Genomic DNA, 20,567 nt, shown 5'->3' on the forward strand with positions numbered 1-20,567 from the left:
GGATTGCAGCCATAAAAATCGTCCTCTCTTAGCTGGAAAATGCAGAGTACAAACAAACGCGGGAAAACAACAAAAAAAAGCATGAAAGAGAATTTATAATTCAGACAATGTAAACAAATTCGTTAATCGTGTATAATTTTAAAACGCGGTTCAAAATATCCCTTGGGGTGGGGGATTTTTATCCAGTTAATCCTAATAATTGCACGAGAGTCTTGTTAATAGATGAATGGCGCTTCATTGATTTGAATGTTCATGCTCATTTGTATTCTCCATCCATTTTAAGGATGTACTCATTCTCAGATGTATCAGGATTTTCAAGTCATCCTGCAGAGCGCAAATATATTAGTGCTGCTTGCGGGGCTCGTAGTAGCAGACTCTCATTTTTGAGGATGAATTCAAACCCGTGTTTCTGATTTGATTGCAGTTTTGGTCCTGGAAAAACTCCTTCAACTAGCTCTCAGATCCCAAGCGTTTCTGTGCCTCAAATAATGCTGATTGAAATGAGGAGAAACTCTTTGACGAGTGCTTGAAAACACAATTTGAAAAATGAGAAAAGCCTTTTCTCGTGACTGATGCTGCAGGATGTAGTCGCCGTTAAAATGAATCAACACATTATGTAAGAATGATCGCTGTCTTTAAAATATCATTAACTCTCTGCATATCCATCTGTCGTGCTTTTGGCCAGATAGGGACGTGGGGGTGGGGGGGAAGCCAGAGAAAGGAGGGGGACGGCTGATTGGTGGTGATTTACAAACACTGTGTTCTCTGGTTACCTTTTCCCAGGCTGAAGCTGCAGAACAGGCTGGTTACACATTATTTTTTCATGCCCGCATTTAGTTTGAGGTTTTCTTACATGTGTGTGCACACACTCAAAGCCAGCCAGCACTCCCCTCTCTTCTCTCACACTCTGAATCACACACACAAAAAACATGCGCGCGCGCACACACATACACACCCTCTGCATGCATTCACACACCCAGGCTCTCCTTGGCTACTGAACTGCCATTGCAGTGAGATCACCACTTTAGGAACAAGGCAGCCAGGTTTAAGAGCCCAGTCTTAACAATCCTGAATATCTTATAAACCCCTTTTTATATTATTCAGCAACCACACAAGCAAAAAATGTAGACAAAGGAAACACAAGCTATGTACCTGCCTAGCTTGGACTACATTTGCATTCTTGTTGCCAAATTTTCGAGTTTCTTTTCTGTACCTCGCCCTCATGAATTACTTCAGGTTTTTATGGTTCCTCCCTATGAGCTTTCAGCGGCTTCACGCATGAGCTGAGTTGTGAGGAAAGAATCACAAATCATTGGTCAGATCACAGTGTGGTCTCCAGCAGGCACCTTACCTGCAGTGCACATTGATGTGCTAATCATGCGCATGTGTTGTATAAGCTCAGACTTTGGTTGCCTGTCGGAAGTTTCAAGGCACAGAGTCTGTAAAGATTCAAAACTAAGGTAGGAATCCGTATCGATCAGAAGTCCATGGCTGCCAGTGCAGATGTGCTGCCGGTGCAGATGTGCTGCTCGTTATTCAGCATTTCTCTAGTCGTGGGCAAATGTTGCTTCCACATTCTTTTTTTTTTCTTTTCTTCTTTTTTCTTTTTTTTTTTGTGTGTGTCACTGTTCTCAACATTCACATGAGCAACCCTCACATTTAAAACACAGTGAAAACACACACACACACACACACACACACACTAAATTATAGTGATAAACAAAAAAACACACATCTTTGAAGAGAAGCATGTAATCATTCCACTGTAGCGCCAGACAGTATGGAGTCAAATGTCCAGTGGTGTTTTCCTGTGTCGCATATGAACTACAATAATACACCAAAAAAAATGCATTGTTTGTGTCAAAGGGGGGGAAAGTTAAATTTACATTTGGTTTCTGGCTTCTACGCATAATCATCCGATTATACAGTCGCAGAAGCGTTCAAGGAGCAAACTTTCAGGTTGTGTGTTTGGAGCACAACAGGCTGGACTGTAACTGTAAACAAACTGTTGCCAAATACCTTTGACCCTAAACTGCTGCGCCACGAGTACTATAATCTTGTGAGAAAATCATTGATGTTAGAACTGCAGTGATGAGTTCAATAGTAGGGTTAGGAGATGGATTGCCGTTTTTACTTCATAAGAAAACAATCACCCCACACCTGTCATTTGTGTCAATTTCAGGGTTTGTTTTGTTTTGTTTTTTAATACTTTTGGATGGCTGAGTGAACAAAACACACATTAGCATTTGGCTCCGACATCTTTACACCCATCAGATCCCTGACAAATATTCAGGGATGGGTTTTGGATGTGTTTCAGCCACATGCTGAACAAATACCTTTTCAGAAGTTAGAATTTATGACCTTTTAAATGAAGTCTCTTGTGCTTGGCCTTGCAGTTTTTTGTTTAGTTTTTTTTTCTTCCTTTTTTAAGCATTACCATTCGCCAGTGTTGACCTAACATGACCCCCTAACCCTGAGCTGTACCTTGAGATTTTAACAGTACTATAACTCTTAGCTGCTCCGCTTATCTTTCTGGTGCTTCAATTGTCAATACTTTATTGGAGATGACTCAAATTAAGAACAAGATATTGTGCATTAGTATATAATATAACTATTTCCCCCCATAACGACGATGAGTTGACGCCCCAGTTAATATCAATATAGATGTAGTTTGACGACCATTACAATGTGTTACATGTTTTCCAAGGGTAGCTCTAGTAGGCTGTATAGGCAGAGATCACATCACTAACCTCCAACTGAATCCCCTCGCCTGAATGTGATGGATTTTCACTAAATGTTTCGACAGGCTGTTTGTGTTTCTGCCTTTACAAGAAAAAGTTCTGCTGCATTTGTGGCAACAAGCACCATCAGCGAAGTGCGGCCACACTTTTGAGTGTTTGATTCTCCCCACCTTCCACACAAAGATCAGGGTCTGTGTATGGATGGGTGAGACGGAGCTGCACCCACTCTTTGCGTGCAGGCTCTCAGGAAGATACAGAGAACCCTCTTCTGCATGGGAGCTAGTATGACTGCATCAAGTCTTAGTCAGTAATGCAACTGGTCAGGTAAAATTTATAACATAACTTTTGCACCAATAATATATTTGAAAGCCGTACTGATGACAACGGGGCGAGAAAATAATAAGCTTATAAACTGATAATGAAAATACTTGTTTCTTGCAGATTTGATGCATAATTAAAGTGCATTTTGATATATATATATATATATTTTTTTTTTTTTTACGTCATACTTTTGCTGATATTACAAAGGAGCTGGGCTACAAGGATAAGGATTTGGTTTTGAATCCATGGGTTTACTTTTAAATCTCCAAAAGCCTTCACTGAAATATGAAATATATTTAAATATTAAAAAGAACAAGGCCAGGCTGTTAGATTGTATATTGTTTTGGCCAGACACTAAAAATCAGTGTTCATTTATTCAGCTAGATTGTTTATTCATGAGGGACTGGAGATGAGATGGTGATCACTTGCATGTGTGTTGAGAAGCCTTGCCAAAGAAAGTGGCAGGCATGGGATGAGGAAAATTGGCTTGCCCGGGCCTCTACACAGGCTCCTTTGTTTGCACGGTAGGGTAGGTGGTAACAGGGACTGGGTGGTGTTGCGTACGTGGAGGTGATGGAGAATAATAAAGAACTGACTTGCTTGTTTTTTTTCCTTTTCCTTCTGAATTATTGGCGCAGAATAAACCCTAATACCTGCTTGAGGAACTTGTTATACTTTGTGGTTATTTTGTGCGTACAGGCATGCTTTATCCTTTGAGTTTGGGTGTGAGTGCGGTTACCTATTATTGCATATTATTGGATTTCTGGTTGCTCAGTTCTCTCAATCAAAATTAAACACAGCACAGAAAAACACCTTTTCTGTGATGTGCCATCTCAGAGTGTATGCTGAGCTGTGTCACGGACAGATTGGGCATGTCTCTGTGCTTTGTTATGGCACATGTTAATTATTGAATCTCCAGCCCATGCATAAAAGTTTAATTTTTCCATTTGCATTAAACTTTTGCAAGACTGTGCTGTCTGTATTTTAATATGCAAAAATTCAGACGTTCTGCTAACAAAGTCTGTAACTTGCAGGAATAATTTTCTGCTTCCAGCACAGTTTAAAAAAAAATAGCTCCCTGACCCGTGTCCCTTCTTGATTTTCTTTTCAAGCGCTAATGTCTTAGAACTAAATTGGTTTAGATTTTGTTTCTAAAAGAAAGTTACCAGAATGGAGTTGAATTTATGTCCAAAAGGTTGCCTCTAGCTTTTAAATACAAAATTTCCCACTTTTGTGCTTTCACTGTTACTAAGGTTTTTGTTTCTCCCCTTGTTCTTCCTCAGATGAAGAGAAAGTTGGACCATGGTCCCGAGGTCCGATCTTTCCCTTCAGGAAAAAAGCCCTGCAAAGGTCCAGAGTATCCGAGGTAAGAGAGCTTTTTCTCTCATAAGGCACCCCAGCTATCCACAGACTCATTTTCCCTTGTATTTTTGTTTATCATTTTAGGATCAAAAAGATTATGGTAGAAAATAATAAAGTAAAAATTCTTCCTCCATTGTTTTCATGCTGAACATGTTATAATTGGGACTACCAAGGCAAGCAGTAAAAAATGCCAGGAGGCATAAACAAAGGTTTGCATTGTATATGTGTAAACAGAGGGATGCTCCCTCTTCCATTCTGTCTGCACCATCCAGCCAGCCAGTGGTCCCAGATGTTTCTCTTACCCTGAATATTTAATGCCCGTGTTCACATGTAGCTCCATTAAAATTCAAACTGAACACAGCCACTTAACTGTAAATGTTGCTATGTAACTCGCTCCGTCTCAGCTTCCTCTCCCATTAAAAATGAATCAATAATGAAATCGACCCCCAGCTTCCCATTTTGCTGTCAGCAAGCAGAATGTGAGGCATCGAGGGTGCCCAGTGGATGGCTTCTGCTGCTGCCCTTACATTACAAGGCTACATGGGTACACTTTGAAGTCCTGTGCTGCCTTCCGCATCCAGATACAGCAGGAGACTCTGGGCCTGAATAGAAATATGTGGGACTGTGCACACTTTGAAGTCTGAGTTAGAAATAACACTTGCCATTTTATTAAGTATACATAGCGAGAACAAATGCTCCTCTGCAATAAATCCCGTCTCCGTGAAGGTTGTATTGATCAGTTTTTGTTGAAATGGTTTTAAAGAGGTGTTGATTCATTGTAATGCACATTCTGGAGGTTGTAGCTTGTGCTGCTGAATGGTGATGAATTGCATTGCATTATACAGAGAGGCACTAATTCAGTCGGCACTAATTCAGTCAGACAAGGTGGATATTTATTTTATTTTATTTTTTAAATTTCAATGCTTTTGTGAAGAGTAACTTTTTCTTACTGCAAATAATTATTTTTTTCTGGAAGTAATTACGATGTGATAAAGATGTACTTGTAGAGTTGTTGATTAGCTTGAAAATAATAATCATTTTTAAAGTAAATGTCAGTTTAATTGATTTAACCTATGACTTCCCAATAATAACTAAGAACGGATTTAATTAAGAAAATTGCACTAAAGTAAAAAAAAAATAAAAAATTAAAATTTGCCTGCAAAATAAAAGCTTGGGCTTGATTGCTGTCATAATTGTCAGAGATAACACAAAAGATGAAAGTTGAATGTAAAAAGGTTTCGTTTTGTTTGTTTTTTTTGTCCATGCCTGATTTGATTTAGCAGAGTTTGCAGCAAAGCTTATTTAAAAAGCCCCTTCATAATGGGCTTCCTGTTATTCTCATTAAGAATATGCTGGGATGTGTAATATTTACATGTGTTTTTCTTAATTGCAGTGACAGCAGTGCTTTTACAGCCTCCACACCCCTACTTAGACTGCAATTTAGTTACGCTATTTGTCTTTAAAGGTCTCATATCAGCATTGGTCTTCAAGATGCTTTGTTTCCTCCCTTTTAAAATTACAGCCCGACGGGAATTGTCCCATGTCCGGCCACACCCACCACATTTGGCCACATCAGAACAGCCAATGGTCAGGGGCAACAGAGACGACGTATCACCTCAATCCAGCCACCCACGGGTCTCCAGGAATGGCTCCGAACATTTCAGGTGAGCGCTCTGGAGTCTTTTTCTTTCTTTTTCCCCCACTCTTGGGCGATTCTGAACCCTCGAGGAAAAGCTCATCACAAAGCAGATGTTGCGTCCAATCAATGTTCACTTAGTCTCCGAGATAATTGCTGCCTTGTTGTTGTGGCCCAGCACATTACCATAGGCACTGTAGCGTGGAATTGGGATTAGCCGTACCTGTTCAGACTGAAAAGCAGAGTTATAAGATCACATTAGTCTACTCTACACTTTTTATTTAACCTTTATTTAACCAGGAACTCCCGCTGGGATTAAAATCCTTTTAAAGGAAGTCATGGCCTGTGCTTTTCTTCTTCTTTTTTTTCCCTCTGCGATCCTCTGAAATGGAGACGTTACTTCAGTGTGAATGTCTTCCATGAGCAAAGTTGGCATAAAAACTTTTGTCCTCTTTTTAGCCACTTAAGTAATTAACTGTCATTTACTCTAGAGACTAGCAAAGACATGATGTAATATTATAGTTTACCCCCTATTTATGGTAAATTTCCTATGTTATCATTCTCTGATGGATACAACCTAATAGAGTCATTTCTTTCATGTTAAACTGAAGTGCTAATGACTTCAAGGAAATAGGATGTCATTTAAACATATTAGCCTGGATTGGGCCTCTCTGATTTTCTATATAATGGGTTGCCATGGATTTCATTACCTAAGAGAGTTTAAACCTATTATCTTTGAACAGCAGGGTGAACCCGTGACACCTTGGTGTTTGTTTTACATATATTAGTCCTCAGGCCAGAACATCAGTCTGCTCTCTTTAATCGTACAGCTGAAGCTACAGGGGGATAAACCTCAAGTTCACATTCTGTACATTCCCCAGTCCAGTCCAAGCCTGCATGTAGCTCCCGTTAGTGAGAAACACCTCTTACATACGTGCACCATCACCGACACCTCGCATATCACATCCCAGGATTAGTTGGAGATTATTTCTCCTTTTTGTCGAGTTAAATGAGGAATCTGCTGCCACTCGTGTCTTTAGATGAAATGTAAAGATACAACAAGTGGCTACTTACATTAGCTTTGCAGAAAGAGTGGCAACAAAGGGAAACTCTTAAGATGACTGTGTTAAAGGTAACAAAATCCACCTAATGTCTAAAGCTTATTCATTAGCATATCTCCGTTGTTTAATTTGTACTCGAGCAGAAGTGTAAAAACAATGGGCCTCAGTCTTAATTGTCATTGTCATTAGAACTGGTGTAAAAGATCACATGATTGCCTCTTTAGTCTTCATAGCTTGTAGACATCCTCCTTGTTGTAATCTGTTTTGTTCACAGTTGTTGTTTTTTAAAGAAAGTTTAGTTTGAGGGGCTGTATGAGAAGCTTGGACTGTTTTTTGAGTCGTCCGGGGGTTTGTGTTGCCCAGGTCTGGTCTACGGACACTTTGTCAAGCTTAAATTAGAAAAAAGCATCTTTGAAAAACACTGCAGGCTGTAGTTTGAAAGTTTACTGGACAAAAAGGTTCTCAGCACTGGTTGGGAACTGTGGAGCTCTGGTGTTCAGGTTTCTGTGGGAGTGCAAATTATCAGTTGTGAAAACACATAAGTAGCTGTTGCGCAGCCCCCTCCCTCCCTCTGTCAGGGAGGGGGTCTCTTAACTGCCTGATTAGCTTTAGAACCAACACCTCTGGCTAAAGCTTTTAGCTGCCAAATTACAGGTGGTTTGCGTATGCCAGATTTTCCACCCTGCCTCGTAGCCTGTAATCATTGTCTGGATTTCAGTGCTCCACAGAGGGGAAAACAACTATGACTGTGGGGTCCAACATACGGTTAGAGAGCTGCTCAGCAGTAACTGAATGTTCAAGCAGAAGAAATAAGCATGCTGACTACTAATAATGGTCTTGATGGAGTCTAGTTCCTCGTATTCACATTTTCCACTGCTGGAAATATGCAGGTGCCTCGAGCAATCCGGTGCTGCAGTGGAGGGCACGTAGGGAACATTAAGGTGTCAGGCATCCTGCACAAGGAAGGATGCTTCCAAGGCGCTCCAATCCAAGTTCAGACTTGGAAGAAAAACATACACAAGAACACGTAGGCGTCATTCTGTTCCCACAATGCCCCAATGCTGTTTTCAATTTGTGCTACTTGTGGATGTATACGAAATATGCTGCTGATGGTGTTAAATTAGTCCACTGCCAGGTGGTTTAGAGCAACCAGACAAAGAAAAAGGCACACAATTCAGAGGAACAGACCGAAATAAAAGCAGGGAAGGTACCTGTAATCTTTGTAAAAGTAGCAGGGACAGTTATTGTGGTTGGATAAATAAAAGCAAAGTTCATAAAATCACTTTAAAGTCATATTATTTTAACATAAACCTTCGGTTCCTCTGGGTAATCTCTTAACTTGCCTCATAGCTTTGGCTGCAAAGAAATGTTTTTACAAGTGGGTCACTGTTTTCTTTCCTCATGCACACAATCCTGTATTTAAATTGAAGGAAGAAAAAGCTTTGCATCTGTTTTATGGGAAACCAAATGCATTCAACACATTCATTAGGCTTCAAGGTAAATTACAAGAAAACTCCATAAAGCTCCTCTTTTTTTATGTTGCTGCAAAGTCATCAAATCCTGCTAGAAGCTCTGTAAACCCTAGATTTAAAATTAACTTCTTGTCATACATTTTTTTCCCAAGCATAATACATAATGTAGCGGCGAGGGAGAAAGTTTTGATCTAAAATAACATTACATTTTGCTGTGATGTTCTGTACATGACTGACACCATTGCACCTCTGGTGTTTTCTACTAAATTGGCCTTTTTTTTCCCATTGACCCAGGCTTCGACTTTGAAACAGCCACATTTAATGGTTCCCGTCTTCAAAGTAAAGTCATTTGAATAATTTCAATTTTCTCTCTCTTTGTGTTTGTGTGTGTGTGTGTGTGTGTCTCTGTCTGTCTTCCAGAGCTGGACTGGCCCAGAGAAGCTGCTGGCGCTGGATGAGTTGATTGACAGCTGTGAGCCCACACAAGTGAAGCATATGATGCAGGTGATCGAGCCGCAGTTTCAGCGAGACTTCATCTCCCTGCTGCCCAAAGAAGTGAGTTCCCCTCAAGCGCCTCGCCCCCTCTGCCTCGGCTTCCTGTGTATTCTGACCTGAACTCCCACAAGAAGCTTTTATATTTGTTCTCGAATGAACACACCTCAAAAAGACACAAGGCAGTCGTCTCAGCCTTGATCGTCCGTCGGTCTTCCCTCGCATCATTTTAGGGCATCCATAGTGGGTGTCTTGCTTTTTGCTCTACATCATAACTGACAAAACAAACAATGTAAAGTGGCACGCTGATAATGTGACATAGGGGATTCTTAACAAATCGGCCTCAATTTGCTGAAGCTTGTGTAGCAGATCAGAGACTTCACACCTTGTCTGGCAGGTGTCAGGATTGAGGGTGGGTGGGGGTAGCGTGGAGAGTGAGGCAATAGGATGCAACATTTCAAGGTGTTGGTGTCACTTGCTCTAAAGCCAAATATACAAACAGCTTTATGTGTGTTTGCACCGGTACATGAGACCTCTCCTTTCATTCTGTTTCTCCTTAAAAGAAAAATGAGCAAAGAAACCAAACAACAACAACAACAAGCGGCTTTGACTTCTTTTGATAATCCCACCTCTCCTCTTAGATCCAGCTCCAGGAAAAATATTAGGTGTGGCTGTCAAGTAATTTTAGCAGGACGGTCCCTGTGGGTTACACTTGAGATACAGTCGAAATTGAAACTATGAACAGATTCTGCAGAAGGCTGAGTGTCAGACTTTAAAAGCAATTTGAGATTGATTTGTAAAACTATTAAAATATCCTCTGGCCTGTAATGATGGCCGGCTTAGATGGGCTTTGGGGTGATTCAGGTATAACGGTGACTTGAAGTAGACCTAACTGTGTAGTGTAACACATTTAAACCAAGGAGAAGAGATGATTGAACAAATTAAGACTTACTTTTGACTGATTAATTTTGTGTGGATGAATCTAGCATATTAATTCACTATAGCTGAATAGAGTATAGACAGATTCTCAGTCACTATTATGGATCCATCATTAATTAAAATGGAGAAGACAACTGATTAATTGGCTGTGATGGAAACACACTTTGAGCTGTCAGAAATTATATATGATGACGACTTTACATTTTTCCCTAAACTTTTCAGATCAATAATAATTGACAGCTGGAGACCATCCTAAGTAATTTGACTCCATGCTGATGTTCGTGGCAACACACCTGAATTTGTTACTCTGTCGTGGGGTCGCTGTCATCTCATATTGTTGTCGGATAATGAAAGAACAATATTTACACAGCAGCTTACGCCTCATACTGTCAAATGAACCCGTAATCCTTTTTTATGCAGATGCACAACAATCTCTTGACCTAACAGGTGATCCAGCTCATTGCTTTTGTGCAAATATATATGTATTTGAATTTGATTGTTAGTGGAACAAAAAAGCAGGTGACTATCTTTCTGGTTTATGCTCATTTGGTTCAATGAGCTGTAGCATTGTACCTGCGCTGAGAAGCTCAATGTAAAAATTTTTACAGACATGTCGACTCATCTCAACGACTGTTGTACAAGCTACACTAATTATCCTGCATTTGTTTTCTTAGATTTTTTTCTCCCCCTTATTCCTTTTTATTCTCCTATATTTGTTCAGCACATCCACACTAGAACACTTTAATTTTATCATGTGTGCTGCGTTTATGCCTAGAACCCACACCATGTCACAACTTTAAACCCTGAAATGGACTTTTGGGGGATAGTTTTAGTTTGAAAAGTCATTAATGTGAGTTTGGATGGACAGAAACGGGACTTCTGGAAACAATCATCCAGGTTTTCATCTCACAAGACTAAAAAAGTAAACCTGTCATCTTCTGCTTTTGGCTAATCCCATTAGCTTCAATCTCACCCTATCCCTAGCATCCTCTTCTCTCACACCACCTCCTGCATGTTCTTCACTACATCCATGAACCTTTTTTGCGATCTTTCTCTTATCTTCCTACCTGGCAGTCTTCCTTTGTCCAGTATGTTCACTATCCCTCCTCTGCACATGTCCAAACCGTCTCAGCTTTGCCTCTCTCTTTGTCTCCAAACAGCTGAACCTGAGCTGTCTCTCTAATGTACTCATTTCTAATCCTGTCTCTCCTGGTCAAGCTGTAAACTCTTAGTCTATTCTTCTTGGTCAATATATGATGTACATTTAATGTACATCATATATTGACCATTAGGTTATTGAAAATATGTTATGTATGTCACCTTAAACTGTTGTTTACATCAACTGTAGAAAGTTATAGCTTCTTTTTCCTCCCCCCATTACTGCTTTACACCTTTCACATTGCTCGTCCTTGTCTTTCAACAGCTGGCTTTATACGTGCTGTCATTCCTGGAACCGAAGGACCTCCTCCAAGCAGCACAGACGTGTCGCTACTGGCGCATCCTTGCAGAAGACAACCTGCTGTGGAGGGAGAAATGCAGGGAAGAGGGTGAGCCTAACTGTTTGCAACAGATGCAGGCAGACAGACGCTATGCGGTCGCCCAGCGGGAGCAGTCTGAAGCGACTGCTGTGCTTAGAATTGTGGTTATTCCTGTTTGGAAAAATGCACTTTTATTGAAAAACAAGGACATTTTAGTCCAACTGGCTTCTTTTCTACCTTCTCACAGGTATCGATGAGCCCCTTACCCTGAAGAAGAGAAAAATTGTCAAGCCTGGCTTCACTCACAGCCCCTGGAAGAGTGCCTACATCAGGCAGCACAGAATAGACACTAACTGGAGGAGAGGGGACCTCAAATCACCTAAGGTAGCTTTTCTTTCGAACTTAAATTCCCCACAGGTTAGAGGAGTTTTACAGATCTGATCAAATGGCCTTGAGGCACAGAAAGATGGTTCAATAAGAGTCTGAAGTGTTAAACTGATGGAAAGTTAGTGAACAGTCAGGTTTGTGCTCCCAGGTATTTGTTTGGAATATTAATTGAGCTGGAGCACAGGAAAATCTTATTCTCCTTCACATTAAAGACTCGCCGTCTCTTTTACCTGTTCAGAAGCTTCTCATAGAGCATGACCAGCATGCTGAAGCTCATCCTTAATGGACCTTGTACGCTGTAGCTGTTTGTGAAACGGCTGCAGGTCATTTTAGGCCGCGACTGGCATAAATTAGTTCCCCACGCTCGTTATAGTCCTTTGCATATGCAGTGTGCCCTGTCAGTTGCTGAGCTCGCAGTCCTGTGACCCACTAGCTGAGACTGAATGTATGCAGCACTGCTTAAAGCGCTGTGTACACCTGCAGCACTTGATGACATTTTCACTTTGATGCATAAGAAGTGTTACTGTCAGCATCATTATTTGCGTTGTCATTCCACATCAAATCTTCCTCCGTGCCCTTCCCGCTTCATCTCTTTTCATGTGTCCCATTTAAAGGTGCTCAAAGGCCACGATGACCATGTGATCACCTGCCTCCAGTTCTGTGGCAATCGCATCGTCAGCGGCTCTGACGACAACACGCTGAAAGTCTGGTCAGCTATCACAGGAAAGGTAAGAGTTGAATACTGTTACATTTTGGATGTACGCAGAAGAGAAGGGAGGCAGGCACTAATATGAATAATGGGCTGTTTGCTTAATCATACTACTTTTTACACTCATTGATTAGAAGTGAAGGTAACAACTGTGTTGAATTGATTTAAATACTGTATCTTTAGTGCTCCCACTGATATAATTTTGCGTTACACTACCACATAAAAATCTTCCTGGGAAGACTGCTTTCTGTCCCAGTCTCTCCTCTCTTATATTTATCTATTTTGCAGACTTGTAACACAGCCCATGTCCACACGCGGTGTTAGTATTCATAGCTGAAGCTGGTGCAGACACACAGGCGTTGTGCTGCAGCTTTACGCTGTGTATTAAAAAGAAAGGCAGTGGTTGCTCTGTGATATTGGAGAGCGCTTTACAGATCGTGGTAAATCACAACACTTTCATGCCTCAATGCTGGACTCCTTTCTCAAAAGAAGTTTTCACAAAAAGTCCTTCATTATTTCTCTTCCCAGTCTATCCCTTTTGCTTTTTTTACTCAGATAAATGACATAAGGCTGGGATTGAACTTGGTCTTTAAAAATGAAAACTTTCAAAGAAAAACCTCTCAAAGGGGGAAAAAAAAAGATGTTCTGCATGATCACAGTGGGGCGTTTCGGCCTCACTTTCACATGTAAAAGAGTTGAGTTTGCTTTTCATTGCTGCGGAGATTCGGCTGAACACATAAAGTAAAGTTGGCTCTCTCCCAACTGGTGATTACATGCATATCAGTCACAGTCACATTTGCTGATCTGAACAGATCTCGCCAAGGTCATCCGATAGGCATGGAGCACAGTTTGGCTCTCCTACACCCAAAGACTAATATCTGGATGACAGGTTGCTGAATTATAGCTGCAGTAGCTCCATATTGGTGGTGGAAGCCTGTGATGAGTCACATCACCAGCAGGCTCTAAAGCCCCCCCCCCAAACCCACCCTGCATTCAGAATGACATCACAGACAGAGGTTATTGTATGCGCTTTCTACAATGCTAATCTGCCTCAGGATTGTTTGTTTACATTAGTCATGAAGGCGAGATGAGCCTAAATCCGTGTTTGGTTGCTGTATTCAGAGCACACATTCCCTCTGTGGATTTCATCTCTTTGCCTCCTTAGCTCTCAGCACCACAGAGAGTGAATCCCTCACTGGAGAGGAATGGCCAGTTAAGCCGAATCGACCATTTCGGTGAAGTGGCTGTCGATGCCAGTAAAACTGTAAAGTAAAAATACAATGAGATTACCGGCCCCTGGATTTGTTTTTTCTCCCTGCTGTCAGAATTCTTTATAGTCTTTGCCAGCTTATTTGAAGACTTGATTGCTACTTTTTCTTAGTCCGTCTCTGAGATGCAGGTCTGTAAAGTGGCTGTCAGTGATCTTGAAGTGTTACACAGCTTACAATGGCTGCTGTAACTACCAGTGTTCATATCAATATCATTTCTCTTGTACTTTTTTTTTTTTTTTTTTTTTTTTTTTTTGGTGGGGTGGGGTGGGGGGGGTTGTCATATTGCACGTCTCCCAAGATTGTAGCCATTACCTTTTCTCTGTAATTTTTTTTGTAGTAATTTATTTTAATTTCCTGCACCTTTTTGTAAACAAATCTTTCAACTTCAGCAAAGCACAGTCACCCAGTCTCTACTTCTACAGCCCTGCCACTTAACTCTTACTGAGACCTGGATCAATAAGAGACTGCAGCATGGTGATCAGCTGAGATGAGAAACTGTGATTGTGTTATACTTTTTTTTTTATATATAAATCATGCTCTGAAAGGACGGTATGTTTGATTCGGGGTCAGAAGTAGTCCCTCAAATCAGTAATGACTTTGGTGACTGATTATAGATTACAAAGGTAAATTGGCTCAGAGATCAGTGTGGTTACCTTTTCTCCAGGAGAGTGCAGAGATCCACCTGCAGCAGCATGCTTTGCAGGTGGGTGATTTAAAAAGTCGGGATGGGAAAAGAAATTGGTCACTGCGTAGACAATTTGTGCCAAAGAGAGACCACTATTAACGCTTCCCTCCCGTTTGTGCTCCTCTGCCTCAGAAACATTGCCTCCACTTTAGAGGCATCGGTACAGTTCCCCTGTGATGGGATACTGTGGGGTGACTCAAAGGCTGCTGCATTCAAAATGTTCTCAGTGTTGTCTTTACACCAAATACTGCATCCGATCAGATGTTTCCATCGGCTGTTTAATGAATCTGTTGACAATACCCTCTTCTCTCCCAGATTTGTTTGTGAATTGTGTATTTTTCAAACTCATTAGGTATTTTTTAGCATAGAAAGTGTGCATTAGATTAATAAGCCTCATTTGCATGAGCATGGCCTAAATTTTTAATTGCTCAACAAATATTCATCAGATGCAGTTACTCCAGCAAAAATAGAGCTTTAACAAACACCACAACCAGCATTTGCCTTTTCATCTTTGCAGCTAGTTTTGTCCTGCCCCTCGATTCATCTTGTTATGTAAAACACGGCGACTTGAACCCGTTCTGTGAGGTAATCAGGGAATTATTATATGAGAATATTTTATATAAAGACTTCCACACCTGGAACAAAACTGGGTTGCTAGCTAGTAATCAGGTTAGACAGTGGGTTTTATTTATGGTGGAAGTACTGCAAGAAGCAAGCAGTGCTTAAATTTTAAACAATATAACATTATCTGCTGGATCTTGGAGACGTGTGGTCTGGCAGATCTTCAAAGCTTCTTTTTCCTGCTGAAGAAACTGTTGCGTAGACGGTTCTTGAAGGCTTCGTCTTTGGCTGGATGGACCTTTGTCTTTGCTTGTCTCCAGCTTCAGCCGGGGACGTCAATCTTCCATCCAAGCACACAAACAAACACATCTTGCTGCTTCAAAGGTGGCTACCTTGTGCTTAACAGAGCAGAGTGTGTCCTTGGTGGTGCCTGTCAGAGGCAGCCTCAGCTGTCAGGCAGATTTAAGATGGCAGAGCTGCGGACTACCGTCGTATTCAGGGAGAGGTGTCCTCTGCGAGACGCTTTAGCTGCATTGACACGCGTCCCCTGTTTTTAACTGAAAACAAGGGGAGATCCACAGATTAGAGGTGGCTTTGGGAACTGTTAACAGACTGATTAGCGAGCATCTGAAATCATTCATTAAATGAAAGTATGGATTATTTCTCCATGTAGATCAACCTGTATCAAGATTCTTATCCTCAGCTGATTGAATATTGTGCATTCATAATGAAGCCTCTTTTTTTTTCTCTCTCGCTCTTTCTGTGGAGGAAGCACCGTGTGATTACCCATACTTATGTGACACATCTGTATTATCCACTTAGTACTTGGAGACAAACAGTAGATCAAAACCATGTCATCAAATCATCAACACAAGGAAAAGGCAAGTAAGAGAGGGGAAGAACACATTAGTAAGACTCTGTTCGCCTGCCGCTTTGGTTATGCGTTTCATAGTCTATCTTGAGACATTTGTAACCTCTCGTTCCTCTACTGTCAAACAGTCAAGTATGGAAATGAAACTATAGCCGCAGTAATCTCTTAATCATCTGGTATCAGGCTATAATTATCTGATGGCTTCACCTGAGCCAGTTTATTTTAACCTTTGCTAAGCATTAGTTGAACCCACATTGAGCCCTACATGTGGCCCACATTTTCTCATATTTGAGGTCTTGAAAGGTGGGCTGTTCAATACAAAGGGAAATCTCCTGCATTTGTCTTTCAATGAGGCCAGCTCTCAGGTTGCTAAAGCGGATACTCCCCCGCCACAGTTTTTAAACCAAGACGAGATCTGAAGCAAATGTAAAGCATTGTATGAAAACCCTCATGTGTTTAAAACGGGGGGAAAAAGGCAGGCCTTCACACATTCATTAAACGAGCGCTAATCTTCTTTCATTCTTTGGAACCGGCTTATTTTATGTTTGTTTCACAGACAGATAAAGATGCCTAAGCCCTTCATTTCAGATATTCTCTCTTCCCACGTAGTGTTTGAGTAGGCTTTAATCACACTCTCGTTCTTGGAGGCTTTGATTTATGGGAAAAATCCTGCATTATTGTATCCCCAGCGTGATGCAATAAACTGCAGGCCTGTAGTTGAGTGTTACGCAGCAGTATCGCTCATTCATCACTAATGGAAATTAAAATGTGTGCACAAACACTGAAAGTAATCCTCAGGATACAACGCAGTTTTCTGGGGGGTTACATTTCAGTGGCAGACTCCACTCTAAACCTGACATGAGCACAGCAACTGCAACTTCTACAGTTTTTTCCTCCCTAAAAGAATTTAAATTGAATGAGTTTGGGAGGCTCGAATGGGACAAACTGCTTGGACACAGATTGAGTTGATAAGAAAGATTTCCATAAGTGCTGTAATCAATAACTAATCTCCTGTCCCTAATGAGGATGAATGGAGACATTTTAGTGAAGACTGTCATCAACCCTTCCTGCAAATGATTTGGCCACTTTCTGAAACTTACGTTAAATCTTGTGCAGAGCTCTGGGAGGTTTTGTCCCAGCACGACAGCAGCAAGTGTGGACTCAGTTTTTCCTTACTGTAAAATGTCAAATTAAATTTTTTCCCCCCTGAAGGCAGCGAGAGGGCATGCAGGAAGAGAAAATCCCGAATGAGATTTTATGAATTCTTAAGCTGAGCTTTGATATGTATGAATGCCATCACCCCAAATGCCTTTCAAATGAACTTTTCTAACATCAGAAGTCTGTACTGTCCATCAGGAATCCTGATCAAGACTCTCCTTCTTCTCCTCTTTAGTGTCTGCGGACATTGGTGGGCCACACAGGGGGCGTGTGGTCATCCCAGATGCGAGACAACATTATCATCAGCGGCTCGACTGATCGCACACTCAAGGTCTGGAACGCAGAGACGGGAGAATGTATCCACACCCTCTATGGGCATACCTCAACAGTGCGCTGCATGCACCTACATGAGAAAAGGTACGGAGCAGCTCACTGCTGTGCTTTAAGCCCAAGCTTGAAGGCTCTATGATGCTTTCGATGAGATGAAGATTTGCCCGATCAGTCTTGAGCTGAAATGAGTAGAAAATGTTTAGCCTTTTTTTCAGGCTAAACTTATCAAATACTACCAGGTTCCACTAATTGTTGCTTTCATCGCTCGTGTGTGATATTAAACTGATTTTCTTTGCGTTTTAGATAAACAGAAAAGCGTTTTGTGCTATTGATATAGCAATCTCTGAAAATAATAGTTTTGTTAGTGTCATCCTTAAATGGGTCAATTTTAGTATTGTAGTGAGCTTTGCCAATTGTGTACTGCTGTGTGAAACTGTGCGCCTTCCTGTTTAAGAAATTGTCATGTTTTATTTAACCCTTAGATGTTGTTTTTCTTCAAAATCTTTAAAAGTTGTAATATATTCATATTCCAGGTATTCCTCATAAAATGTTTGTAACATGAGGCCATTTCTATTTTTATTTATTTTTTCATTAATTAAAAAAAAATGCAGTTTTTGTATCACTACTATCTTTAATTCAAAGATTTAAAGATATTCGCCGTTTCTTGCACTTTGATGCCAAGAGGACCAGAGCCTACCGACTGAAAACAAACCACATGGTAGCTTTCCGCTACATATGGGGCCTGTTCCTGGTCAACTGCAGGCAGAAATTCATCCTCAGTGATTGAGTTACAGTGGATGAACAACTTGTGCCTTTCAGAGGGAAGGCCCAGCTTCTGCAGTATATGCCGAGCAAGCATACAAGAGTGATACAAAAACTCCAATATCTTAAAATTAATGAAAAAATAAATAAAAATGCAAAGGGCCTCATGTCACAAACATGTTTTATGAGGAATACCTCAAATATGAAAATATAACTCTTCGTTTTAAAGATTTTGAAGAATAACAACAGAGTTTATAGCAAAAGGCATTGATTTTATTTGGGGTCATTTTTGACCCCACTCGTGGAAGAGTGTAGGTATTGGTAGGTTGTGCATCCAAGGGTTAATACTCTTGTTTTCTTGCTGGTAGGAACGCTGGCTCTGCCTGATCTGTGCCTGAAATCAAAGTTGATCCACACATGAGCAAAGTGCTGAAATGAGTACCGGTTACCTCATGTCATGTCTGTGTGTGTCGTTCAGTTTTATACACGAGTATAGACTTTACTTATTTATTTTTATCCTTTTGTAGAAAAAGGTCCAAACATGTTGCCTGACCTTGTTCATGGATTTCAAAATTGGCTTCAAGTGCTAATAAGAATTAAATGAAACCTTTTTTTTTTTCCATAATTTGTATAACTAGGGATAAGATTTTACTTCAGTCTTTTTCCCCCAGTGTCTTAACAATAAGAGTCCATCTACTACAGTCTAAGCTTTTATTTTGAAAGTTCTTGGTAGAGACAAGCTTTTTTTTTTTTTTTTTTTTTTTTTTTTTTGCATGTGTACAGCATATTAGGCACCAGTGCCTCTTTTGTCTGTTTATTAGATGTAAGGCTACAGGGAGCATCTAGTTAGCATAGCTTGGCAGAAACAGTGAATCTGTCTGTCTCAAACATTTACAGCAGTCCAGCAGCATCTCCAAAGCTCACAAACTCATGTTTCACATGTTTTTTTTGGCTCTACTGTACTCTATAGGATAAATATTTGTTTTAATTGGTGTAAAAAACCATATAACTTTCAGAAATAAGAAACACAGGATAGATTAATCCTTGAATGTTCCTTATGATTCATCACACCCACATTTACAGCCATCCCATCTGGTAAATAAGAGCAACTGTACAACGGTAAAAGAGGACAGCATCTATGAAAGAGAGCATGTGGTTTCATAGTGATTAAATGGACCCTGTGAGGCGACTTAAGTGAACTGCTGCTCACTTATTCACTCAGTATCACACTCTGGAGACTCGAAGTGCTCTTTTCGCCTTAGGGCCCACCAAGGTTTTTGTGTAGCATTTGATTACTCACTCAGTGGGAATGCTGTGAGCTGCTGGTAGATGGTGAATAACATGTTGGTGATTTCTATCTGTGTAGCACCGTGAGGCGTTTAATAAATAGAGTATGGGCTGTGTGTATCTACAGCATGTTTTGTTTTGTTTTATTTTATTTTATTTTATGTATTTATTTATTTTTGGCTAAATTGAAATAGCCCGTAGAAAATTTAAGGTCAAATGCGGAGAGATGCCCGTCTTAGTCCTTACTGAAGTGTCTTGAAGCTGATGGAAGTTGATGAAAGTATTGACCTTAAGTGTGATAATCTGAAAAATGTTCAACTTGAGTAACTGTCACTCTAAAAGGAGTTTCTCTTCCTGTAACCGGTAATATATATTTCCATTCAGGGTGAATTCACAGATCAGGGCAGCTGTTAAAGACAGGTGTGGGGGTTTATTTCTACATTCATGTATGAACATGAATGTGATGCTGTGGGTTACTCATTGTCAGAGTAGTGAGGATCCGTGCATACGTGCCTCATTATTCTGTCAGTGCATTTACCATATTATGAATGAGCAGTTGTGTGGAGTATTGAATTTAATCTTGGAGAATGGATGACTTTAAATGCACGTTACATCTGTGGGAAAGCAGCTCAGCATAAAGGCAGCTATTGAATTCACGGTGGTTTGAACTGATTACTGCACCCGTACTCATCATCTCTCTCATTCATTCCTGAATCTCTCCTGAATATCTGTGTTGTGCTACGGTTACCTTTCTCACTGTCTGCGTTTGTGTCATGCAGGGTGGTCAGTGGATCTCGTGATGCCACGCTGCGCGTCTGGGACATTGATTCAGGTCAGTGTTTACACGTCCTCATGGGCCACGTGGCGGCAGTGCGCTGCGTCCAGTATGACGGGCGACGGGTGGTCAGCGGTGCCTACGACTTCATGGTGAAAGTTTGGGACCCCGAGATGGAGACCTGCCTCCACACGCTGCAAGGCCACACAAACAGAGTGTACTCATTACAGGTGAGGCCTCCCACAGCATTAAAGAAAAGACTGGTGTAT

The 20,567-nt window shown here is 40.9% G+C and overlaps 1 protein-coding gene across 8 annotated transcripts in view; it reads left to right on the forward strand.

The window, feature by feature from the left end:
- Positions 1 to 20,567, forward strand: part of fbxw7 (F-box and WD repeat domain containing 7) — a 134,086-nt gene that overhangs the window by 108,439 nt on the left and 5,080 nt on the right. For all 8 annotated transcript variants that reach the window (XM_086295363.1, XM_086295361.1, XM_086295364.1 and 5 more), the window contains 8 exons: positions 4,346 to 4,428; positions 5,947 to 6,088; positions 9,014 to 9,148; positions 11,448 to 11,571; positions 11,750 to 11,886; positions 12,504 to 12,617; positions 17,380 to 17,561; positions 20,303 to 20,528. In XM_086295363.1, coding sequence (XP_086151489.1) covers positions 4,346 to 4,428; positions 5,947 to 6,088; positions 9,014 to 9,148; positions 11,448 to 11,571; positions 11,750 to 11,886; positions 12,504 to 12,617; positions 17,380 to 17,561; positions 20,303 to 20,528 — 1,143 coding nt within the window. The remainder of the gene's footprint in view (positions 1 to 4,345; positions 4,429 to 5,946; positions 6,089 to 9,013; positions 9,149 to 11,447; positions 11,572 to 11,749; positions 11,887 to 12,503; positions 12,618 to 17,379; positions 17,562 to 20,302; positions 20,529 to 20,567) is intronic.

The sequence above is a fragment of the Aulonocara sp. 'chitande type north' Nkhata Bay genome, linkage group LG6 (genome assembly GCF_057382095.1).
Source record: "Aulonocara sp. 'chitande type north' Nkhata Bay isolate Kocher_YH1m ecotype deep benthic linkage group LG6, A_spYH_male_GT1.1, whole genome shotgun sequence".
Lineage (NCBI taxonomy): Eukaryota > Metazoa > Chordata > Actinopteri > Cichliformes > Cichlidae > Aulonocara > Aulonocara sp. 'chitande type north' Nkhata Bay.